The 26,820-nt window shown below is 41.0% G+C and overlaps 1 protein-coding gene across 1 annotated transcript; it reads right to left on the bottom strand.

The window, feature by feature from the left end:
* Positions 1-1,760: 1,760 nt before the first annotated feature.
* On the bottom strand, positions 1,761-26,820 carry RAB20 (RAB20, member RAS oncogene family). The gene is made up of 2 exons (XM_057397217.1): positions 26,471-26,820; positions 1,761-2,886 (listed from the first exon to the last, which is right to left on the bottom strand). The coding sequence occupies exons 1-2, from the start codon at positions 26,640-26,642 to the stop codon at positions 2,366-2,368; spliced, it is 693 nt and encodes a 230-aa protein (XP_057253200.1). The 5' UTR covers positions 26,643-26,820; the 3' UTR covers positions 1,761-2,365.

Here is a 26,820-nt window from a genome sequence, read left to right as displayed (position 1 = left end):
GGGTTGAACTGTGCTCTCCAATAGTGCTTGCAGACACGCACAGGCACCTCTGCAGCAGACAGAGCATCAACACTGGGCTGTAAAAATGGAACTCAGCTACAGCAGAGTTTAAAATAGTAAAATAATTAAAAAAAAAAATCCTACATCAAACTCCAGAAACCCTCAAGTTTTGCTCGAAGGCACAATCTGACTTCTGCAAGTAGTAAGGAAATGGGGCTAGCCACATCGAGCAATCCAGACCTCCTGAGCTCCTACCATCAGCTCCTGTGTAGTCTGCAGCCTCTCAGGTTCTGCTGTGTAAGCCCATGATCTCTCTCACAGGCTGGCGGAGTGACATCCACTACAACTCGGGCATTTCTCAAGGAGCAATAGCCAGTGACACTAAAAAGCCAGGAACATCCTGACAGACAAGTGTAGCCCTAAGGGCAAAAGCACAGCATGCAAGACTGGTTCCTGTGTCCTTTTTTTTTTTCCAGTGAAAACACTCAAGTTGGAGCTTTGGGAAAGACTAGGAATTCCTTCGTATCTCATATGAATAAAATGTTGGTGCAACTGAGCTGCAACTATTTATACCTTAAGAAGTATTAGATGTTATATTTACAAATATTTTTCCTGTTCTGTACCTTCTAGCTGTACATGACCCAAAAGCCTGACCTTGCAACACGCGTATGCTGCAGGTTCAGCTGTCAACAGATGCAGCAAAGCCAGCGGTGAACCTCTCACAGATGTGCTGGCAAATCGCTTTGGTCACAGACAAGACTGAGGTTATAGCCTGTTTGTCTCTTCCCAGTCCCAAGGAAAGACTAGACACTGGCCTTAGAATTCTGTTACTGCACATAAGCTTGAAAGCAGAAAATAAACCTACTTCTCTGCAGCAAGTTGATCAAGAAGATACACTTTGGGAAAAAAATTAATTCATATTCTTAGTAATAATTTCATTCATTATTCATTTAGGAATCGTCTCCCTATGTACTACTTAACTGTGATTTGGTTGGGACAAAGAAACTCAATGAGAAAGCATAAGAGCAACCAACCCTTTAGTTTCAGAAAATTATGCCCACAGCATCCATAGGAAGATGAAAGAGTCCCCATACAACAACTTGCTGAAATGGAAACATGTGAGCTGCATCTTTGGGGTTTGGGGGGAGTTGTTTTGGGGAAATATGGGGATGGAAAGTAGCAGTTCCTCACTGTGGTTAAGGCGTCTCAGTGTGTGCTCCTGGATCATCACATACTGCTTCATAGCCGAGAGAGTTGGGAAACTCTAGGAGCAGTATTGAGTATTAGCTTCTCCTTTTTACTGCAGTCAGGAGAGAAACCTTGTTAGTGCTCCTTCATGTACCTTTCTACTCCACAAAAGGCAGTTTCTCTTTCCTTCCTCCTGCATTAGACACTTTCACATCAGAAAATGCAAGTCCTCACTTCCCTCCAGGAAGACGGCAATGTCATGCATAGCTGCTAAACATCAAAGCTGCAGCCTTGAGCACAACGAAGGAGGAATTGGAAGGGAGACAGAACACAGGTATTCAACATGTGGCATTCTACTGGCACCATAAAGAGGTCAAAATGCAGACAAATAGAAAATCACTTCCTTCCCCAAAAAAAGCTTTGCTATCCACATTAAAAAGAATTTCAAGAGAAAAAGGAAAGAAAAACTTCCTCCTACATCTTGCAATTACAGCAGCAAGAGCTGTGATGCTGTCTGTTAATACATGAAAGCCCACTATGAAAGGGGAATTCACACTAACAGTCTCCAAATGAAGAGTACGTATCCACAGTGATTTTAATAGTTCAGCTTTTGAGCCTTACACTGTCATCTGACATAAAAAGATTGTAATTGATTTATTAGCTACAAATATAAATTATACCTGGATTTTCTTTTTTTCTTTCTTATTTTTTGTCAAGAATAAAAAAGTGCTGTGTTTTCAACCTCCCAAAGTCAGAATCGCAAAGGGAATGATGACAATAATGTGAAAGCTGTTGAGTATACAAACAGATCATTTACATGCAACATGAAATGGCAAGTCAGTAAAAATCAGACTCCTTCAAAACTGTTCAAGTTAATGTCATTTGTACCAATTGTACTAATACACCATTTGTCTTCAGATCCACTCCCCTGGAAACTGGCAAGTCTTCCTCTGTAATTCCACTCACTTTCCATTTTCATACACAGAGCTTCCCAGAAACCTTTAATGGTCAGATTTGTTTGGCTGGTTGGTTTTTGGGTTGTTTCTTTTTTTCCACAGACACCATTTTAGTCTATTTATTCTTTGACTGTTCCTTTCTTGTGAACTGCAAGCACTTGACACTCCTCAGTTTGCTGGAGAGAACAATCCCTCCCCTTTTCTTACATTATGTAAATGATTCAGGCACAACAACCAGATTTTGTCCTTTTTGCCGGCTTGTAGTCTGTAATGTCTACAGTTTGCGGTGGTCCCTCAGCTTTCTGGCGTACAATTATTGGGACTACCATGTCAAACACAGTTTCAAAGAGGTAGTCTACCTTGTATCCTGTTTTTGCACTGGTCTCAAAGCACATTTTCTCAGCTGCTGGAACATCCTTCTCATCTAGCATTTTGTATTTCAGTATCTTTTTATAGAGCGCAATCGCATCCTCTGCACAGACTTGTTTTCGCACCTTCGAGCTGCAGCTGGCAACAGGCTTCTCAGGTCTATTTTCATCCGGTGGCAAAGCGCAGTCTTCGGTGAGGTCAACTTTATTTCCAACAATAGCAAAAATGCAGTCAGCACTCGCACTGTCCGTCAGCGCCAAGAATCTTTCTTCCAGCTCTGTCAGGCTTTGGAGGCTGTTCACATCATACGTGAGGATCACAGCAGCTGCTCCTCTGCAGTACATAGACCCGAGGCCATGAAACTGCTCCCGTCCTGGCAAAGGTTTAAACACAACATTAAGTCAGTGTGCTGCAAGCTACGTTATTAACTAAGTGAGAGAGTTTAGGGAATTTTAAGCCAATTTTGCCAATTTGGATGGAGCAGTGAAGGTAAAAAAGTGTTATTTGTAGCATTTTCAGTTTTTTTCTTCTGCTTTCCCTTGAGAGTGCAACTGTGCTGCAGAACAGCTTGGCTCACTGCTTGCTCAATTGCAGATCAGGTAATCTGTAAAGACGAGTAAGCAAGCCTGACACAACATTCACAGTTGCAGACAGCAGAAAAGGGTTTGGGTTTTTTTTATTAAACTGCATACTAGTTTATTTATGACACATTAACAACTACCCTACTTGCATACGCAGATGGCTCGTTCCACCTATTTAACAATTTATACACAAAAAAAAAGTTCTGCTGTTTCAAATTCTGCTAGACCTTATTACTCCTATAAATTCAACGTACACTTCCAAGTATATCCAGTTCAGAAATCTGGATCAAAGTCAGTAATCCACTTCTTCCTAGGTTTTGAAGGCGTTTGTAAGCCCTATACTACATGCCCACAGTTCTCAGGTACATTTACTTTAGAGGAAAATAGTTGTCTTTAATGCTGCTGTATATAGCCTGTATGTATTAATATGCACCTATCCCATCACAAGTACTCACCCCTTTTAAGGATATTAAACATACACAGTATAGAGAACCCTAACTACATTTTAGGAGTAATTTATGTTTTAGGTTGCCCCAACCATCACTCAATAATCAACAGTTAATAACAAACATTTCTTCCTCCTTGTCAGTCAGCAAATATCTACCAGCACTTCCAGCTAAGCTTTGATGGTCTCCTTCAGCTTTGTTCCTTGGAAGACAAAACTGACTCTTCTTTAAATTCTGGGAAGTAAACAATGTTCTTCAGTACTTGCAAAAGGACTAAGGGAAATGAGGCAAAAGACAAAGTGTTTCCTTTGCTATCAAGAACTGCAGCTTTCCCCAAATACCTGCTACACGTAGAATTTACTGTAGCATGTTCACTTCACTCCCCAAAACTTGACTGAGAAAAAGACAGAGCACGCTAGATTTCAACCAGCCATCAGAGTCAACCTTAGGTCACTGAAGAAGGGGAGAAAAAAAAAAAAACAAACACAACATTACTTTTCTAAACATTTTAAAATCATCATTATTTCTCAGCTCTTCTTTTATAGCCTCTTCGCAGAGAGCCTCCATCTACAGGAAGTCTGGAAGTGATCTAGATACATTAATTTTCTGTACAAAGCTACTAACCACAAGTTAACAGCATTGTGAAATCCTCATAAATAGCTGTGGAGTAGGAAAGATAAAAGAAATTCATGCTGAAAAATACAGGTCAGCATATATTGGAAAAACACATCTGCACATGTACATGAACACTATGAAAGTAACTTAGAGCCTATCTCCAGTCAGGAATAGAACTTCAAACTTTTGAGTAATTATTGTAAGTCCTTTGACAAACTTTAGGACTCAGTGGCCAGAAAACAGACAAAGTGTTCATCATTATCAGTAAACAAAACTGGAAAACATCAAGCTAGAACAGTGAAGCTGTGACTGCCCCATCCCTGGAAGTGTTTAAGGCCAGGCTGGATGTGGATTTGAGCAACGTGATGGAAGGTGTCCTTGCCCATGGCAGTGAGGGTTGAAACTACATGGTCTTTAGGGTTCCTTCCAGGCCAAACCATTCAGTGATTCTATGAACATGAAATTCAAAGCTCACCATACCTTCAACACTAATGGAATTTTGATAATTGCCAGAGAAACAGATTTGAAAAGGTTCAGACTACACTATAAAGAAGTATAAAAAGAAGCTGGTGAGGATGCTCAGAAGCATGCAAAGCTTTTGCATAAAGAAAAATTGTGGAATCTCTCAGGCTGGTGAATGACTGAAAAAAGGTATGAACAATGTCTATAAATTCAGACCTAATGCTGAGAAATTAACCCAGGAACAACTATTTACTCTTTCTCGTAACACAGAAAATGAGGATTTCACATTAAAAAAAAAAAATTAAAAATCCTTGTGTAGTTTACTTTCCCGCACAGTGAAGGACTGGCAGGAAGTGTTATATGACATTGCAGAAGTCAAAAATTCAATGAACGGAGTACAGAAAAATGCGAGAACAGCTTCTGTGCAACTTTGTATAATCTCCAGCTTGTTGTCGTCCCCGTCCCCCCCCGGGAAATTCTTTAACTAATGAGCTGGTAGGTAGGAAAAAAGGGGGGGGCGGGGGGATTGATATGACCTTGCTTAGGTGTAAAGAAGTAAAGGCAAGGGAGAGTGGGTTACAGGGAAGGGGTCAGTGCTTTTACACTTTCTCCTCCAATCTCATGTTTAGAGTTCTGCTTTCAGTTGCACTGCAACCAAGTCTTTAAAAGTCTCCAATTTTTCAGTAGGAGTTTGTGCTGCAACCTACTTTGTTTTCATCCGAACCCTGGTTATACTGCAGTCTGGAAACCACAATGGAACATATATCCTCCTCCATCTTTCCACTTCAGATGCCTAAGCCACAAAATCCAGCGCCCAGAATGATTTGCTACAGCAACCGGGTACTCGAACAATACTATTACTTGTTTTATGGAATTTGTATGCTAATGTAATCTTGTACAGCATAATATAAACCATTACACTTTTAAACTCTAACTACAAACTGGCTACTTCTACAAGTAAGATACTGTTGAAAGGGGGAAGGAAACAGTAAGAAGAATTTACCTTGCATAAGGGATTAATTATGTCAGAGGAATTATGGATAGTCTCTCCTGCTCACCCACACAGCACAATCTACATGCAGAAAATATGCATAATGTATTTTTACAGCACAGTTTCCTTGTACGCACCACTTCTGCTGCTTAAGGAATGGAACAACCCCAGATGTGGAAAAAAAACCTCAAAACTACACAAAGTATTTAAACTAAAAGCTTATCTGTCCCTAAGTTGTCAGGCAAAATAATATCAGACATTATGGTGAAAAACTTACTGCAAGAGAACAGCCACCCCTTTCTTAAGGGCCAGTTATTTCTCTCCCTGGACCCATCTGGTACCACTCCAGCCATGTACATTTTTCACAATTACCTAAATTAAATGGTAAACATTGAACTTAAGAATTAAATGATTTCACCCTTTCAAAAAATAAAGATAACAAGGAAGAGCTCCAGAACTATCAAATAACTTGCTATCAAAGGAAGCGTAAGAATCAAATCAACCACAAAAGGCACAACGTTAGGGAAATTTCTTGAAGTCAAGCAACCCAAAACTAATTTCCAGTTTTCTTTTCATCTTTATATCTTGCCTTGTGTACAGCAGTTCAAATACCCTATCACGTTATCTCTACCTGCAGCACCATTAGCTTTTCAGAGGCTCTTCCAGCAAGTCTATGAAGTCCTGTTGGAGACTTCACCCACTCAGGAGCAGCGCAGTCACCAAGCATTTTTGAAGTCCTATGATGGCTGCCACAAGCCAATCAAAGAATTTGAGGCAAATGGACTTCAGAACCAGATGGTTCATGAGAAACCCAAGAGAGAAAGAAGGGAAAAGTAGACCTTGCAAGAGACCAGCCTTATAAATACTCAAGGCTAGATTTTAAGTGTGCAAGGACTTCAACTTAAGGCTGAGGCTTTAGTCCAGCCAGCCTCCTACAGCACCCTGCCTCTCAGCTGGAAGACAGCAGCCCACAGGAATGCTTTCTCTGATTTGAATGTTTCTTACATACCACCTCTTCAAAGGCTTTCAGCACAACTTCTTAAGTAGCATAACTTCACACACACACACACACTCTTTTAAAGAAATCCTCTGCTGGAAGAACAAGTTCTAAATCTCTTGGTGCTGAGCACATACAAGAATGCAAAATGGAATGTTCCTTTAAGTCTTGAGGGAATAAGACACCAGAAATACTAAAGAGCTAAAAAGGTCTTCCAGAAAGTAATGAAAAAAGTTGTTACTCTGACATTGCTGTCTGAGAGGGGTTCTAAATTTTGAGTTCCTAAAGTAAGTATGTAGCATGGAAAAGTACACAGAAGTGAGCAAAAGCAGCACACTACTATTGCATTAAAAATGAACAAGAGAGCAAAATTGTCCAGAAAGTTTCCAGTCTATAAATCAGGTATGTTCCAAGGATTTCCACTGTACTTTAAGCAAGACTGTAATTTGGACAGTAGAGAGGAATTAACACAAACAGAAGGTATCAGTTAGGTTTTGCCCTCAAATTCTCTTTCTCCTTTATAGGAGAGTCTGAACTTGAGCGCACACGAAGAGAGACAGGAACTGTGCCCTAAGGAGATTGCTAAAATAGGAAAGAAAACGGAAAGTATAACACCCATGACACAGCACAGAAACCAGTATCAGAAAGAAATGAGAGCTGAGGATCCAGCTGCAGTAGATAAAGGTTCAAAGGGTGACCCTGACGCTCTTGAGTTACCTCAGCAGGAACACCCGCGTGATCACAAGAGCAGACAAACAAGCTCCCTTTTAAAAAGGGAACAACGTTTCCCTCTGTTTGCAGACAAAGCAGTAAAGTTGTGGCCCTTTAAAGGGCACTAGGGGAAACAATTTTGCTAGGAACTGAGACTTCTGTTTGTGCACGTACACCGAGATATATACTGACTATTAAAGAACAAACAATAAAGGTCCATACAGGTTTCAGAAAAGTTTCCTTGCCCAGAAGTGAGTCAGGCTCTCAAGATTTGACAATGATGAAGTTTGAGTTCTTCATTACCTTGTTCAAGATTGGTATTTATTTCTTCTAGGTGGCTTTATCACATTTCCCTTGAAGTCAGGAGCTTTATTAAGAAGCAGACTATGCCTGTGGTTACCTGGGGATAAAAATAAAGCTCTCCATCCCAAAGGATTAACATGGAGGACATAAGTAGGAATTAGTTGAAACAAATGAGTCAGAAAGCACTGGAGTGCTCAATTTTTATATATCCAGAAGCTATCTGAATACATGATTTCCCGATTACAAAAACGGCAACATTTGGTTTTCCTCCAAGACAAAATTCCCCAAAGAATGAAAGTCTCTGGGAGGGGAGAAAAAAAACACCCACAAAACCAACCCACACCAAACACCCCCAAAAAACCCAACCACCAAAACAATTAAAAGTTGAGCAACTGGAAAATTCATTTAAGCTCCACCTTCGCCTACTATTATATGTTCACAGCACTACAATATAGAAGATATTTGTGTAATTGAAGTTTCAGAATGCAAGATATCTCTAGCTCTACTAAAAATCAAGACAACATTTATTTTGTTCATACTTAGATATGAATCAACACTCAGGGTGTGAACTGTGCCCTAATTCAGGAGCTTCTATTTAAGTTATTAAAAACCACATATAGTGATGTCTTAGCCAAAGCCAAGAACGTAAACATAGCAAAATACTGATCTTTATACCCAAAGGGCTTCACTTTCATGTTTTAAAGTAGAAAGAGCTACACATGGAAGAAAATAACAACCACATGGTTTAAGCGAACAATGAACAAAGGAAAATTCTTTAATATAGCTCTCCAAAGAAAAACCATCAGAAACAGTCAAGAACATGGGTTCAATGCAACATACAACTGGGACAAGCCCACTCCATGTCTAAACAGAGCTTACTCTCAATTCCTAAGACAAGTATCTCTATCTCATAATAAAAGAAGATTAAAAAGGTGAAAGAGACCATCTCTTCCCTTAAACCTAGGTATTTTTAACTTAATGAATAAATACTTTGAGTTCTGAAGGAATATGAAATTCCCAAGACCCTGCAAACATTGCCACTCTACAAACATGAATTGTTTTAGGCTTGTAAAGCTGCTTCTGCAAAACAGCAGTTCCGTGTGAGCAAGAAAGCCACATGAACAGGAGTAATCATTCACTTCTCACTTAGGCAAGATAAGAAATCATGATAAAACTGAGCCCTGACCTTCAGTCAGCTTTAATTATTGTATTAGAAATACCATACCTCCACTAACAAGTGTTTCCCTTGGACACAAAAATCAGTGACCAGAATGCCTAGAACTTATCCATTGCATAATCATTAATTACTTAAATTCCCTCAGTTCTGGTCTTAGAAAGTGGGGGTTATTCAAAAACACTTTTACAATTAACACTCCAATTTCAAACATGAACACACAAAGAAGCACCACCATGTTGCACACATGGTCTCACCACCATGCACACGTTAATAGCGGTTATTCACAAGCTTATGTCCAAAGTTACTTGGATCCAAGCCTGACAGCATTTAGGTATTTATACTACCGCTTTTATGCAGATAAAGGAAATATACTGCATGAGACCTTCTCCTCCTCCCCTAGAGGCTGGCATCCAGGGGGGAAAAACAGATACAGGACATTTGTTTCAAGTGCTACAAATACCTCCTCATAAAAAAAGATCACAATATTCAAATGGAGGCGAGTCCCAGATTCAGAGGAACCAACAATATATTTAACTGTCTGCCACAGATGAGAAAGCTTTGCAAACCATAAACAGTGAAGCAGAATGTGCTTTCTAATATGTTTAATGCCATGACACTTGAATAAAAGGCAGATCTCAAGAGTTCAGTATGCTGTTATAGAGGAGGAATGTAAGACTATTTTCCTGATCTGAAAGTGGCATTACATTATGTCACTGTAATATAGTCCCTGCTGAATTCACATGCAGAAATCCTATGCAATCGACTGTCAGATTCTAGAATAGCATTCAACCAAATATTAAAACATTCTATTTAACTGATCTGATTTTGTCTGAACAGCCTGATACGTTACTTGAGAAAATCCAACTACTTATCTAACTAGAGGCAGATAAAGGTCTTGATGAAACAGGAAATGTCTTGCCACTATAATCCCAAATTTATGAGTTATGGTACCAGAACAGCTTTTATCCTGGGAGATTAGGCTGTACCCTTCTGTGCATATACAAATATTAAAGAGAATTGTTTTGGGTTTTATTTTGGCTTTGTTGTGTTCTGTTGTTCTGTTTCGTTTGTAGAAGTCTCCTAAACTACCATCAGTGATCCAGAAGTGGCTGGGATAACATGGTGCGTATATTTTGGGATGTGTTTTATTAGGGAACCTAAATTCTAACAGGAATCAAAAGTGAGAAAAACACACAGCGATGAATAACTAAAGAGCTGTTTGAAATCATTAATTCTTAAACAAAATTGTAAAAAGAAGCACAAGTTTTTAATCTGTTTTTATCTTAAGATAACCACTTGTCCCCTGCAAACTTATGCACGAATATTTAACAGATATTAACGTATTCTCCATGGAATAAAAGGAGAGGCTGCACTAGGATTCAGGAAAAACTGGATGACATGTTTAGCATTACCAAGCACCAAGGCCTATTACTGGGGATCCTGTCTCCAATGTAATATTCAAGGGGGAAAAAAAAAAAAAGGAAACTCATCCTTTATTTCCATTCCTTTACATAACAAAGCCAACACCCTTTCAGGCATCTAAATTAACTATTAGCATTCTGCCGAGAGAAGAGAACTGCTCCCTGGAAGGCTAGTCCACACCAGCAACTACCAGCATGCATTAACAAAAGAAACTCATTCTTACTTCTTTTGCTTGAGTTGAGGGCACCAAAAACACAAATCATTTATTCCTACCCCCTACTACATTCACAAAAAAAAAAAAAAACAAAAACACCAGACATGGAAACAGATATGGAAAGCAGGACAAGGATGGAAAAGTTTTTAAAGAGCATGAAAACGAACTAGAGAGAAAAGAAACACCACCACACCCTGTATCCTTTATGAGGCTTTGCTCTTTTTGCTTGTTCTAATACAAAGGCAGCATATGAATTCAATTTTTTTGAGTTGTAATCACCACCAGCATGGCTGGGAAAGGAATCAGTTCAGAATCTTTACAAACAAGAAGAATCACTAGAAGGCATATGAAAAAGAAAAATGGGGTATTGTTGTGGTTTAAATACCTGTCCTGAACCCAGAACAGGTATTTACTTACCGGAAATGGAAAATCCACTACACTCTATGAGTAAGAATAGTAAAACATTCAATAAAAAAAACTATAGCCAAATTTCTTTTAGCCTAATTCTTTCCCCTCCCCTCTAAATACAATAGCTAAACTAAAAATACCTGATATGCCATAAATAAGATTTGTGGGGCATGTTTCAGCAGGTACCAGAAAATATGATGTAAAAGATTTTGCCCTAAAATTCAGAAGGTAGGTGAAGTGGCTAGAAAGATGAGCCTTCCCATACAAGGATTAACAATTTTGCTAATAGTAATGCTCTCAAAATTCCTTTACAGATTCAAGCTTATTCCTAGTTTACAGCCTTTGCAAAGGGAAAGTCATCTTAACAGCCAGCTAAAATAAATGACAGCACCAACTGTTATTAATTTGCTTCTCCTTTTATAGTTTTCATCAGAAAAAAAGCAATCATAATTCTATTTTGACTGTGTTCCATTTTTTTCTTCTTTGCTATGTACACCCAGACTTATTATAGTACAACCTGTTCAAGACCTGGCTGGCTGGGAGAACAACCCCCTTCACACCCCTATCCCTTCTGAGAATAACTTTTCCTTGTCAAACTTGAAAAATACCAAAAGGTCAAGCAGTTTCAACTAACTCTTTAATCGCTGTTAAAATCACAATTCAATTAACATTCCAAAAGTGATACTTTGGCACAATTCACATAAAACTATTTTTCCAAAGAAGTTCACTTAAATGGGCCCTTTATTGTTAGGACAAATAGCACACTGAGAGGTTATGCAAGAATGATGTCAGCGTGATGTGCTGCACATCACATGCTGAACTCTAAGATGTGGTTAATGATCTACAGGATCATCTGAGCTTTATCTGAAGAAGACGGCTTGTTGGCATATGTGCTTGTTGTGATAACGCTTTTCTTCAGCAAAAGGGCACACAGAAAACCCTGTGATAAAAATGGCAAAACAGAAAATAGAGGGTATTTTTGCTACAGGGTTAGTTTTATTTCGTATCCTTCAAGAGGTTTATTTTCCAAGGTATGTGCTGATAGAAGCTCCACAATAAATGCCTAGTCACAAAATTTTTCTGATGTGCTGAAGAAATGACTCAGACACACAGCCTTTACTCACAGTATACCTTTAAAGAATCTATGACTGAAACATGGTTAAAAAAATTGCTGTGGTCTTAACAGTTAACAGTGTGATAGTATATGGAGAAATGTGCTTTTAAGTAAAAGCTTAATTTTCTAAAGGCAGCTAAACTAAAGGCTGATGCCTAACAGCTTACAGTGGTGCTAATCAATCTGTTATGCCCTGCAGAGCACATAGAGTCACAGAGGTATCAAAAAAAGCTGATTACCCATTCACCCACAGCTGAACTATAATAAACATCCCTCAGTCATCTTGTCAAATCCTGCATTATTCACTCATGAGCCAGTTTAAATTTTCGCAGAAACTTTTAAATCCAGCCCTGAACAGTAGTTTGTCCATTTTCACTCCACATGTTCCCAAAGACAGACCCTTCAGACACACTCAAGGGAAGGGAGAGAACAACTTAATATAGGAAAGAAGAGAGAAAACAAAAGAAAAAAGAATTAAAATTCCAGAGCAGGGCCAGAGATGAGACTAGAATGAGAACTACACTTGATCTCTAGCGTAATGAAGATGATAGAATTTCACTCAGCCTTCATCTTGTGACTGAGAAATTTATATTCTATAAAGCATGCAAAGAAAGAAAAGTTAATATCCCACAAATTAGCTTGTTATAGGTCAGCTTTCAGACTCAGAATTTTGGTAGACTTTCAGCTCCATGAAGTATCTTCTTAAAAAAACCCAAATGAAACCAACACCACCACTAAAAAACCCACCACATTCCCCAAAACCCAGAAAAACTCAACACTCCTCCCTAAAAGGTTTTCCTGTATAACCTAACCACCTTCTTGTTAGGCCAGAGAAATCAACATTTTTTCATATTCAGGCTCTTTGCCCCTAGCAGATTCCTCTAAACCATTAACCATACCTGTAGCTCTTTTCTCCATCCAGTCTTTCCATATTATTCTGTAACCATGAGTGCCTCACCAAAGCTAGTAGGTTACTGAAATTCTTCACTACTTTCACCCCTCTTTACACTTGGTATACTCTTCAGAACAGCTCATGGGCTGTGGGACACCATGAGGTACCAAGGGCTCAGTTTGTCATCTACTACCAACTTGATGGACCTTGCAAAATACACATTGTTGCCCAAAACAAATTTAGCTTAACCTTTCATACTGGAAGAAAAAAAAAAAAAAAGGGGGGGGGGAAGGGGGGAGAGAGGGAGGGGAGAAAAATAAAAACCCACCTATTTGTAGCTAAAGATCCCACTGACACCTCTACAACCCTAACAAACTTTCTCATTTAGCTAGATAAGACTTTTTTCAAACTACCCATTTTATTTAGGTCTCTTAAAGCACTGTGTTTATTTTTAAGAGAAGGAAATAACCCCAGAAGCATCAAGCAGTTCATGTATTTTCAGCTGTCTGGAAGGGCAGAACCTTGTAGAAGGTCAACAGAATTGAGCACAGCCCCACCAGACCAGCAAGCGTATCTTGAGTGCATCTCAAACACAAACTAAAAACAACAGACCAATTTCCCTCTGAAACCTCACAGCTGTGTAGGAAGATGTATTATCTCAACACCAAAGTCTGGCAAAAGAAATGAGGGCATGCCAGATTTATGGGACATTATCATCCTGTCTACAAGCCAATGCTCCACCAGAACGTGAGCTGAAATCCAGCATCAACACCATCTCTACAGAAAAGAAAATGTTACAGGGTGCTTGTGAGTTAAATTTATGACAGAAAACCCAAGCCCCTTCGGATTTACTGTGGAGAGTTCTGCAGGAAGCAATAGCACAGAGCACTTAACTGCAGCAGCAGAGCTCAACAGTCAAGTATCACCCAGCAGTGGGTAACAAAGAGGCCGTCTACGGGACAGGGCTGTAGAACAGCCTCATCCGCGTGAGACGCCTTGCTCTGGGTTGTGCAAAAAGCCTTTCAGCTGTAGCGCTCACTGGAACACCAATCCATCTCCTCAAAGAAAAGTCCCTCCTACAGAAAAGCAATTCATATTCCACAGGATGAATACTAAAAGCAGATGTTTTTTCTTTCCAGTACCTGAAAACTGATACTTTTTCCTTAAATTTACAATTCCTTTCCACAGGGGAACAGGCACTGCAGATGAGCCCACTTCTCCACACAGTTGCTAAGCAGAGGCTCTTACCAGGTCCTTACATTCAGGGTCACTCAGAAAAGAGATCTTTTAAGCCCACACTCCCTCCCAAAGTTTGCCCTTCAAACCGAGAAGCAGGTCCTTAGCACAGGCAGGAATGCACAGACAGGTGTATTTTAACATAGTTCAACTGGCACTGTGGGGCCAGGAGGTCACTCCACACACACTGGATTCTTTATATTGCTCAGTAAGGAGCTGGCAAGTTAACCTGGTGTGCTGGTTTTGGCTGTGATAAAGTTAATTTTCTTTATAGCTGCTAGTACGAGGCTATGTGTTAGATTTGTGCTGGAAACCGTGTTGGTAACAGAGAGATGTTTCAGTTACTGCTGAGCAGTGCTTGCAGAGTCAAGGTCTTTTCTGCCTCTCACCCCACCAGTGAGCAGGCTGGGAGTGCACAAGAGGCTGGGAGGGGACACAGCCAGGACAGCTGACCCCAGCTGACCAGAGGGGTAGCCCAGATCCATATGGTCTCAGGCTCAGCATGCGTATCTAGGGGAAAGAAGGAGGAATGTTTGGGGTGGTGGTGTTTGTCTTCACTGTTATGGGTGAGCCCTGCTGTCCTGGAGATGGCTGAACCTGCCTGCCAATGGGAAGTGGTGAATGAATTCCTTGTTTTGCTTTGTGCGCACGGCTTTTGCTTTCCCTGTTAAGCTGTCTTCATCTCAACCCACGAGTTTTCTCACTTTTATGATTCTCTCCCCCATCCCACTGGGGGAGGGTGAGTGAGCAGCTTGCTGGGCTTAGTTGAGATTGCCCCCTAAATGTATCTCAATCAGCACTCCAAAATGCTACTGCTTGTCCGGCATTCCTGCCAGGTCCCAGTGAAGAGTTTGCAAATTAGCATCTGTCTGCTCCCTCACAGACAAGAAATGCTTCCTGTTCTACTTAAGTTTTTCAACTTCCTCATTAGATACTTTGGTTTGGATATCTCTTTACAGGGGTTTGGTTTGGGGTTGGTTTTTGTTTGTTTCGTTGGGTTTTTTAATCAAAAATTCCCCATGGGATTTTTTGCAGGACAGTAACTAGATACATACCAAGTCAACCAATACAACACACCAACCATGTTTTGAGTGAGGAAATACCATGAACTTAATAAACATCTTCATTAAGGCCTGACATTTTAGAGAAGAAAAACAGTTCATTGTTACTGATTGCAGATCCTCTCTGCATTAAGATTGTAATCAACCATAAATTAAATGGTCTAATCTATTAGAATCATTCCTTTTTCATATTTCCACTATAACCCCAAACACATCATATGTATTTTAGCCTCCTGTCTTCAAATCCTTTCTTCCCAAGTATAAGAAACCAAACCACCAACATGCAGCTATAAACTTTTTTGTGCACACCCAAGGAGAGTCATATCATAATGCAGTAAGTTTGCTTTCTCTTTCAGAGACCCACAGGAGAGCTTCACTTACGAATGTTAGCTATGGCTGTACCTATTTTCCATCAGCCCCACTTCAATGACACTTCCTTCAATCTTTTGTCAATATTTGGGAAGCACAAGCAGTGGCAACAGGCTAACAGAGCCCAGTGTTCCCTCCCCTCACACAGCACTCCACTTCAGGTCACCAGCCAGAGAGTTTTAAGACACTGAAAAAAGCTCAGTCTGCAGATATTTCCAGGGATCTCCAGTGTGCCTTTAACATAGCAGCAGGGCATCCAAAGCAACAGCTTTTTTAGCCTTTTGTAATCAGCCTGGAAGACTTTGAGGACAATCCATTCACATATGCCTGGGATTGCACCTTCCCACCCTTCCCTGTAGCCAGAGACCACCCTCTTCTCCCACAGCAGCAGCACAGCTTTGCTCAGCACAGGAACTGGAACTCTACAATATATACAGAGGGACCCAAGTATATTGGCCATGATGTCTTTCAGAGATAAAACTAATTATTATTAATGAGGAAAGGGCCCACAGTGCTAGAACAGGAAACAAGATAAGGGAAACAATCTGAATGGGACACATACAGCTATCTGCTGTGGGAGGAAAGCCCCATGTCCTAAAGACAATCTTACAGGAGCATTTTTTTCTCATAAAAATACAAAGTAACCATACTGGCAGGGGCTGGAGGAGCTGACCAGTTTGAAAGTTTCAATTTTCAGTTTCAAAAATCAGAGATTTCCTTTTTAAATAAGCAACAGACAGTATCAGGATGGGGGGTGATGGTGTCACTCTCATTATACCAGTGGGTTTGGTTTAAAATACCTACGTTTCCCTTGCAACAATGCAAAAAATTTGATGAGCCTTTTTATGATGCTTGGAAGATGTTGTCTCAACTGCATAGTCAAAAAATGAAAAAGCCCTATAAACCACTATAGATTCTGGTAATTTCTCCCTCTTCCAAATGAACCAAAAGCTTGTTTGGGTTTTTTTGAGAGGAAGTGACGGGCAGAAAGTGGAAACAAGTAAATAATGGATTGAAAAGTGCCTTATTTTTAACTCAAACAATCAAGAAGAGAGCAACAAGAGATTTGTACGTCGAGATCACAGACCCCATTATGAAGAATTGACACACTGAACTTCTGAGGATTTTCACAACGTAAGGCATTTAACTGCATGAAGCTTCAGTCCCATTGCTGAAGTAACCTGCATAACCAGAAAGGAAAGTCACTTGGTCCAAACCCCCTGGGGAAAGGGAAGCAGGAGCTCAACTGAAGGTCATTGTAACCAGGGCACAATACCATACAGGTATGTTTTTATACTTTTGTCACTGAGTGGATTAAGAACGTGAGCCTAAGCAGAAATGAAAGTTGGTTGACTCCGTGTAGAGAAACACAGGAGTGTTTGTTCCTCATTATTACCCAATGAACAGCATTTAAGCATTTCTTTTGTTTTAAAGGCTATTTCAGTCTGTCTAACTTTTGCTTCGCATTCTTCATGTGAAGCACATGTTCATTTCTCTTGCCATGCCTCCAAAACTGTTTGGGGATTCTAGTTAATATATTTTTACAGGAAGAACATTTTCCTGAAGGTCTAAATAAGCCATCCTTCATTTCACAGATAATGATATAACTAATAGAAAAATAAAATCTCAAGTATTTAAATATCTATGGCTGAATATTATACATGACTAAAAATTCCTAAGTAGTCATCAGCTGCAGAATGTAAAACAAAAAAATCCTGCTATTTCAGCAGTACTGAAGACTTATTTTTAAACTAGGTATATACGAGCAGTTGAATGGCTGGACATCATCTTTTCTCTGTATTTTGTGGGATTTTGCTGAAGCACAGAAACAGTGGTTAGGAATATTGAATCACGTAACAGATTAAAGAAAGAATGCCAGTGGATCAACAGGAGAGGCTGAGGGAACAGGCAAAAGTATCTATACCAGATGCTTAATCATTATTAGACAAAATTATTCCAATCTTCAACTCATTCAAGTCATTAACCTGTAGAGCAGGAGGGGGGAAGAAAAAAAAAAAAAAAGGAAGAAAAGATACATTCTCTGTAGTTGAGGACATGATGAGATATTTTCAGAGCAGAAAAAGCAAAACAAAACAAAAAAATAACCCTATTTGTGAAAGCATGGAACAAAAACAACCTCAAAGGATAGAAACATTAATTCAAAAGTTAGGTTGCTTGAGAATAAAGATTTTCAAACATCTCTCCTCCTGGAATCCTCTACCTGAAGTTTCTGCCATGCTACAAGCTAGACTAAAATGTATTCTTGCTCCAGTGGAACTGGTAAAAAGGGAAAAGCTCAAATACATATTTCCTTCTTTTTGCTTTACAGAATCATAGAATCACACAATCGAATAGGTTGGAAAAGACCTTTAAGATCCTCAAGTCCAACCATTACCCAAGCACTGCCAAGTCCACCACTAAACCATGTCACTGAGGGCCTCATCCACACAGTTTTTGAACACTTCCATGTACGGTAACTCTACCACTTCACTAGGCAGCATGTTCCAATGCCTGATCACCCTCTCTGTGAAGAAATTGTTCCTAATATGCAGTCTAAACCTCCCTACCACAGCTTGAGGCCATTACCTCTTGTCCTACCACTTGAACTTGGGAGGAGAGACCAACCCCTATCTCACTACATCCTCCTTTCAGGTAGTTGCAGAGTGTGATAAGGTTGCCCCTGAGCCTTCTCTTCTCCATACTAAATGACCCCAATTCCCTCAGCTGCTCCTTGTAAGACTTGTCTGCAGACCATTTAATGCCCTCTTCTGGACCCAAAACACTATAAACATTAGCTTCAAGCTTACACAGGTCTTCAGGCTGTCAGCAGAGCTCTTTCATAACTGGCTCCTTGGCAGCCCATGCAAAGCCAACTTCAATTCTAGTCTGCTTCCTAAGCAATGGAAAGATACACTAGAAGATTCACAAACACATCTGAAGATCTATTTCCCTTTAAAAATGATGTTAAAAAGTTCTCATCTAAATTTGGGTTTTTTTCCATAACCAGGTAGGATAGTCAGATTAGAAAATCTTGTATGCTTATTGAGTTGGCTGTCCTAAAGGATGCTATCCTGGATCTCCTGTGGTGAAGGATGGCAAACTACTTGGGTTAAGAATTCATTCAAGTTAAGAGAAAAAAAAACATTTCCTTTGACCACCCTCTGCTCTCAGCAGTACCACTTGCATAAGTTTAATCATCAAGTTAAAAATCTCATTTCCTAGGCTTATCTTCAAGTTCTACAAAAGAAGTTTTAGTTAATATGGCAGGCGCAGGAAAAGGAATTTATCACAAGTTTAATGCCTTTCAGTAAAATCCCAGATGTTCTACCCAGTGTTCATCTGGAAGAAAGCAAATCATTCAGACTTGGGAGAGGAAAAGATTCTTTCTGCTCCATAATTTTTAATGACTCCAGATACATCCGCGACAGACTCAGTGTGGAGACCCAAACAAAGGTTACTTGTTTGGATATTTTGCAATAGTACAACGTGACTCAGATGAGGAATTACTAAGTGTATCTTCAGTTCAGACGGTGTAACACTGCCACAGGAGAAATTGCTTGGAAGCTCATACGGCTAATGGCTTCAACACATGATAGTAACTGTAGCAATGAAAACAACTTGATCTAAGATGAGAATGTGTAAAGGTACTTCGGCATCAGGAGCAGCTCAGCCAAGGCACTGTGAAGCTGGCTACGAGTCTCCCTGGCATTGACATTTGTGCACTATAGCATGCATGTGCATGTGAAATGAAACAAGAAGAGTACTCACCATACATGAGCGCTCAAAGAAGCAAATATAAACCCATACAGCTAACAGCTAGTTACCTGCCCTGTGCTTTTAAGCACCCACTGTGACTTTCCTTCCAAGAAAGGAGTAAAAATTGATTGCACAGTCAATAGAAAAAAGCATCTCAACCCAGACCACCTGGGTTCAGCCACCTAAGCATACAATACTAATTTTAAGTAGCTATTTGTTTTCCATTAGGGAACGTGCCTAGTACCCAGAAATATCCAGAATTATGTCAACATGAGTTATTTTGTACACATTCACCTTCACGTTACCGCTAATGAAGCTTTTTGCTGTTCTGCACAGTGCTATTCACTCAGCTAGAAAGAGAACTACAGGGAAGAAAAATCACCACATCCTGTCTACGTGTTTTCCCCGCACACTGTTGAAAGGGTGGTCATTTCTTAGACAGCTCAGATTTACATTTCACAAATACTAAAGTCAAACTGAAGAGTGCAACGGGGCATTAATAACTTGTTTTCTTGCACAGAACACCTATTTATGCCTTTGTACACACCCAACTGGGAGACCAGTTTTACTGAAGTGAATAATCTAGCTCTTGGACACCCTTCTGAAATCTTTTACAGTTTCTCCTACTGCTCCCGATTCACCAGCAAGATTAATTTCCATATGCCTGCAATTTTTGGCAGCAGCTTTGCCATTGTATTTACATTGCTTGACTAACCATTTTTACTGTTTGTTCCTCCCTCCCTCATATATTTTCAGTATTGCCACAAAGCAGGCAGTCAACACTTAAACTAACCTTTCAGCTGTCAAGTCCATTTTGAAAGAGATACCTTCAGTAAGCTGGAAAGAAAGGCTACAATGCCAAAGGCAGAAACTCTTCTTTATGAAGATTCTCAGTATTGCTCCTACCTAGGATCTGGGGCTTTAAAATATGGCTTTAGGATAGATGTTGTAAAAACTCATTTGAATCAGACAAAGGCGAGAAGCAAAATTTTCACAGAAAAACAAGCACACGAGAGACTAGACAGTTGAAAATGGTTAATATTAACCCCTCATCCCCCTTTTACAACAAGACTCTAAAACTCAGGCCTCCCCCCATGCTAAAATTAGAAAGCAAAGATGACCTCTTTTGTTATAGAAGCTAAGGTGCTACTGAGGACTCCAAAGTTGCTAATGTTTATCAAGCTGCAATGCCATGGCACAATACTGGAGAGCTTTAGCCAGGCATAAACCTCCCAGGTCACTGATAATATTCAGAGAGAGTCTCACCAAATGGTCAAGTAGTTTCACACTTAGGTTAGAACACCTCAGTCACTTTGCACACTGTTATTAAATACCACATGCAAAGTGGGGATTTAACCTCGAGGCTGGAATACATAAGTTACTCCAGAGGTTCATACATGACATTTATCTAGGGCTGCACCAAGTATAGTAAAGTGGCTCACCCTCCCCATTAGTCTACCTTCCCAAGAGTTTGTACTAAAGCTACATATTGGAAACAAAATTCCTCCTTCAATAACGTAAGTTAGCCACAGGTGAATAAACAAAGTGTGTTACTTTTCCCATTTCTTTTTGATGTATATTTTTGACAATATCTTCTGACAAGGTATTTCCATACTTTTACTTCATTCACATACAAAAAAGCACTTTCAGCAGCAGTGAATTTACTACCTTTGACTCTGCCTCTGTATCATTGTACTTTTAAGTTGTGAGACAGAGAAAATCAAACTTCCTCCACACAATCCATTATCTGTCCATATTTCTAATCACTTCTTAAGTTACTCTGCTCTTTTCAGGACAGACGCATTGCAGAAAGAAAAAAAAAAAAAAAAGGCAATCCAGTGCACTGTTTCACACAACAAAACCATGCTTCCAGGGATGCTTTAAAGCTAAACTTTTATTCCTGCCTCTGAAGCTGCTTCATAGGCTTTAGGTACAGAGCTTGCTGACAGTGAACTCTCTTCAGGGCTTTTCCCCAGGTATACAAGAGATTTTTCCTGGCAGCTAGCTATATTGTCCCTTCAAACCCCAGCTCTTATGATTTCCTTTTCAAGGTGTGGGGACTGTAACTGTACACAGTAATCCCAGGAAAGTTTCACTACTTGTGTGTGGTGCATTGGTCTTCAGCTGTGGTTGTTTTTTCCTACTCTTTCTTTGGTTTGTTCACTATGCAGGAGAGTGTTGACCTCCAGGGCAGCTGACAGACCAGCCTACCTGGGCTGACCTCATTCTCAAGAAATCCAAAAAACCTCAAAGCCTAACTGAGCTAGGAAGGAACCTAACACTTCTTACCAGCCAAACACTCAGATGTAGCCTGAGAAAGCTCAGCACAGGCAGTTGCCAACATAACACTGACAATCAAAGATCAGAAACCATGAGCAATTCACATGCGCTCACCAGCACCGATTCATCAGACATCAGCAAACCAGTCACAAGAGATGTAAGCACTTGTTACACAGATACACTGCAGCTGACTCAAGTCACAGAAAAGCCTTTCATATAGCCTTTTCCAGGCTATATTTATCTCCTTTGTCCCTGCTAGCTCCACAAGTAAAAAAGTCACTAAAAAAAAAATCTCCAGGTGCAAAATGAAGGGGTGGAGGGTGGAAAAATATGAACTGATAGCTGAATGTTCACAGAATAAAATAGTCAAGTCAGTTCTTGCATACAGACAGCTTGCTCAAGATGAGAAGGAAGGAAAAGAAGGGAAGTTTGTTTTCCCTGCTAACCTTTATATTTCTCCATTATAATGCTGCATGACTATCTGTTGGCAAGTTCAAAACCCAGCCTCTTTCTTAAAATGTAACTACAGGATCATGAAGTGAACTTTATTAAACACTTGTCATTAACTTACCAGTTGCCTCCCCTAATGCTAAGCCAGCAACACAGGGGACCACTAATAATTAAGAAAACTTGCTGCTGGAGGCACCACTTATCTGCCAGATAAACAAATGTCAACTTGAAGAGACTGAATCTAACAAACAAACAAGTTTTTCCCTGTGAAATACCAAGGCATCAGAAAATATGCCTGAACACCCAAGACTCCCACAACATTGTTAGCTGCAGCCACCATGCATTAGTATTCCAGGTTTAATGATGGAGCAGGACTGAGACCCTCAGAACTTCAGGACGTGTTTGCACTGCCCGAGATAAAAGGCTGTGTGCTCGCTCAGAGCCACATGCCATCAACGCCCAGTAGGAAGTCTTGGTTTACTCCACAGCTGCTGTCAGCACTGCCTAGAAGTTATATATACACACATATATATACATATATACAGCTTTGACATCCCAGCCTCCAGTAATTCCATGTGAGAAAATTCTTCTAGCTGACACTGTTGTTTACTTTCCTTGGTTCAGAAAAATACTGTTCCAAACATACTACTATGAGGGTCTCAAAGCATAGCTCAGATGCTTCTAGGTCTCTATCTAGCAGACTTTAGAATAGGCTAAAAGTTTACAGTTCCTGTCTTCTTCTATAGTTTATGGATTTTTTATTATTATTATTCATTTGAATTAACTGACCAAACGGGAAAGAAGCAAATATAATTTGTAGCATCAGAATAAATAATCCTCCGCACCAAGAATACAACAGTAGACCAACTATCCAAGCCTCTGGCAATGGAGAAACAGTCAAAAGCAGATGGCTAGGATAAAAACAAAGAACATAAGTACATGGCAAGCATATGATACTTGCCCCAAGTGTTCTTCCATCTGTGGCTTGTTTCCTTGACTTGAATGCAATTTCAAAATAATTTCTCTCAGAATCAGATTGGAAAACTGGAAATGCGGAATTATTTGCTATGTGCATTTACAGAAGAAACAATCAAGTCTGACAACTTCTGCGCACCCATTTTACAAGACTTATGGCTAAGAACATGAAAAATTTACACTAGAGTAGGCATCTGATTTTCCCAAGATAAGGAGTGGAGCGAATGTAGAGCCAAGAGAAGAGTCCTCCCTAGACTGATTTGCACTTCAAACCTAAATTGGTAAAACAGGTCTGGTGTGCTTTTCTGTGATTTATTGAGAGATAACACAGAACCATGCGTTTTAAGCACTCTGGTAAGCAAAATTAATTCTTCCTGGAAAAAAATGTGAGATTTTTCTGAATAACAGAGTGAGAAGTAATGCAAGATCAGCAGAGTGATGGGTAAAAATGACACATTCTTTAAATAATTCAGAAGATGGGCCATTAAACTGAGGTAACACTAATATCTATGCATACTTAATTTTTGGTCCATCACCATTACTGCAGATATACTGATCAATCACTAAAGTCTAATCTTGTAAAAACAAAACTCTATTACAGGAATAGTAATGTAGTTTACATTAGTGTATTGAAGTTTACACTGTTTCAGCCAACTTCCTAACCCAGACCAGAACAACAAATAACCATCCTAACTGAACTGAGAGAAAAATACATGGGACTCCTAAGGAGATAACAGTCCCCAAAATAATGCTGATAATCATGAACCAAGAAAATTTTAAAAGAACATGCATTCCAGTTACTCTTGCATGTCTGTGTATTTTACCAGATACTGAACTACTGCTGTAGTCATGACCAGGTATCCCTTCATTTTCTAGGCCAAATCGTCTGTATTTCTGCTTTGTACATTATGTGAAGTACTTACTACTGCAGCATTCAGACATCTCATGTTGGCACTCAGTATTTAGGTAGGTAAGAGGGGTGCAGACATTGAACCATACTTTTGTCATAGTAGAGAATTTCTTACCTCCTGGATAATCTTTTCTTTCTGGATTCCACTATAACTTGAGGCACACGCAGTTAGAGAAAACAATGGATCTGTATTTGATCACCTTGTTACTGCTTCACAAGCATTCAGTAATAAGCAATGTCAGGTTAATAGACAGACAGAAGAGCTAAATTTTAAACGCCTTCTTATACAAAAAAAAAACAGCCTTACTTGGTAGCCACCTGGCAGAGATAAGACAGTGACACCACAGAGAGGTAAGAGCCACAAACCAAGGACTGCAGGCACGTTGTGGCCAGCAAAAGTGTGAGGTCTGCACAAATTAAATAAAAAATACAATAAATAATGCAGGCTTTATGAATGCCCTTGTTGACCCAACATTAAAGCTGCAGTGTCCACAAAGTTCCTTCCTCCTCCACCAGGACAGGAGAAAGCAGGTATGTCTCTTTCAGAGAAGGTTGAGGAAGATGAGTTATGCTGCCCTCAGTGCAACCCAACAACACTTTTCAACTGGCTTCAGCAATCCTGCCACAGAAGTCTTGCCGAGGCTTAGGAAGTAGCAGGAGCTTCTGCTGCAGTACTGAACAAGCATCAGAATCATCACAGGACCCTGCTCCAGAGTGCAGGAGGAACTTTGGCTGCTAAGGCCCTGAACCCTTGTGTTGCCCTGAGACAGGTATCACTTGGGTGTTTCAGGTATTTCCTCAACTAACACTGAATATAACACTACAATAAGAATAAACGACTGAAAGGCTCTAAAATCTGAAGAGGCCTTAGAGAGACTTATCACATATGCTAAAAACAAACTAACAAAAAAAAGCAGAAGGTCATAAGGGAAATTACTAAAGAACAAACTCACCAAGATAATTCTGTCGAAATAAAGCCCACTAATCACTCACATGGGACTGGCTTACTAGAAACAAGCAGCAGTTGCCCATAGGAGACTCCCCACAGTAGGACATGACAAATCTAAAACTTAAGTAGATTTTTCTCAAGAATACCACAAAGCATGTAGAAAGTGTATCTAAACCAGGGCTGCTGGTAGAGAGCTTTCATCATAGTAACAGATTAAGGAATGCAAGAAGCCTAAGTTCTTAAGCATCTCCTCCCCCCAAAAAAAAGTTTCTGCGTAACTTTCAGGCACTTTCTTTCCCCCCTTCCCCCTTCTCAATTCCTGACACAGGAAAAGCCGTTTTGGATTAGATTGTGACACAAAGTGACGCAGCAAATGAAGTTCCCTCCCAGATGTCACCAAGAGGAAACTGGAATATTGCACGATGCTGTAGCTCCCCAGGTTTCACAAGAATATATGACCCACATTCTTTAGGTTGCCACTAAAAAATTTCAAGAAAATTTAGCTGAACAGGAAAACAAGCTATTTCTCCAACAGTCAACTTAACAGGCAGGAACATTCAGAGACCTCATTTTTCAGTGTAGCCTGGCCCTCTACATGGTATTTCCTGACTTAATAACCAAGAGCAAGATATTCACATGACTGAGACCACAAACCACTTCTCCAGTCTATGCTCTCCCACACCCCTCCACTCCAGAGCTCCAAACCACAACCTGCGCTCCCTCCCGCATCCCGCAGATGCTGCCTGCCACAGCACAGCAGGCCAGACAACCCCTTGCTGCTCTCCCAGACAGAAACTGCTTGCAGCCCACGTTCGCTATGCATTAAATCCTTATGTGCCGAGCTCTTCTTGCTGCGTTCAAAGAGCAAGCCACGTCTGAAGGGTTGGCGAGCTGCGCTCATTTGTCAGTCTGAGCCCGGCACCAGCTGATCGCGGTTGGACATTTAAAAGCATGCAGCGAGAAGCGATGAGCAGAAGTTGTAACCTCGCTAACTCCTGTCTGAATTTGCAGTCAGTGCCATCTACTCAGGCTAAAGAAAGCCAACAGGCATCCCGATCTTCTCTGTACATCCACGTTTTGCAAAGCAGATCCAAAAATACTACGGATTAGCAGCTGCAAGGCCCCTTTTGGCTCGCCAGAAATGTGTTTCTTTTCAGAGTTATGTCCTACTGCCAAACCATTCGGTTTAGCCGACTTATTTTACAGCAGCTCCGAAACACCGCACTGAGCCCCGAACACCCAAGGGACATTTCCCGGTACCCCGCCTCCGCCGGTGCGGAGCGTGGTTCGCTTCTCCATCCCCTCCTCTCCGGTTCTCGGAGAGGCGAACCACCGTACAGACCGAGGTCACCCAACCTTGTCCCCTCAACAGCTCCTGTCAAAATCAGGGAAAAGGAAATCGCACGCAAAATGACCGAGACACGGACGGTGTCGCCGGGCAGCCCCGGCCTGGGACGGCGGCGGGGAAAGCGCCGCTCTCCCGCACCCACAGGAGGGGCAGCCCGGCAAGCGCCCCGCAAGTTTCTATGGGGCCCTTTCCGCCGGGAAACACCGAGAGCCCGCGGGGCCGGAGCCCGGGGAGGGAGGGGGCCCTCCGGGCTGCCCCGCACCGAGCCCGCGCCGCGCCGGGGATCTCACCGGCCGTGTCCCATATGGAGATGTTGTAGGGCCCCCACTGCTTGAGGTAGAAGGCGCCGCCGACAGTGCTGACAGTCTCCTGGAAGCGCTTCTCCATGTAGCGGTGCAGCAGTGAGGTCTTGCCCACGTTCATGTCCCCCAGCAGCACCACCTTCCCGTCCGGCTTCTTCATCTCGGCTCGGCCCGCCGGCTACCACCCCCTTCCCTGGGCGCCCGCCGGCCCGCTCCTCTCTTCCCGGCGCGGTGGAGCCCCGGAAGCGGCGGGCCGAGGGCCGCCCTCCGCCGGCAGCGCAAACTTCGGGGGCTCCGCTAGAGCCGCCGCGATCCGGCCCTGGCTCCGGCTCCTCCTA

This window comes from Pezoporus wallicus, unplaced genomic scaffold (assembly GCF_028554395.1).
Source record: "Pezoporus wallicus isolate ANWC-B61680 ecotype Strahan unplaced genomic scaffold, APGP_CSIRO_Pwel_v1 contig_1851, whole genome shotgun sequence".
In the NCBI taxonomy this organism is placed as follows: domain Eukaryota; kingdom Metazoa; phylum Chordata; class Aves; order Psittaciformes; family Psittacidae; genus Pezoporus; species Pezoporus wallicus.
The sequence above is the reverse complement of the archived record's forward strand: the minus strand, read 5'-3'. Positions and strand labels throughout refer to the sequence as shown.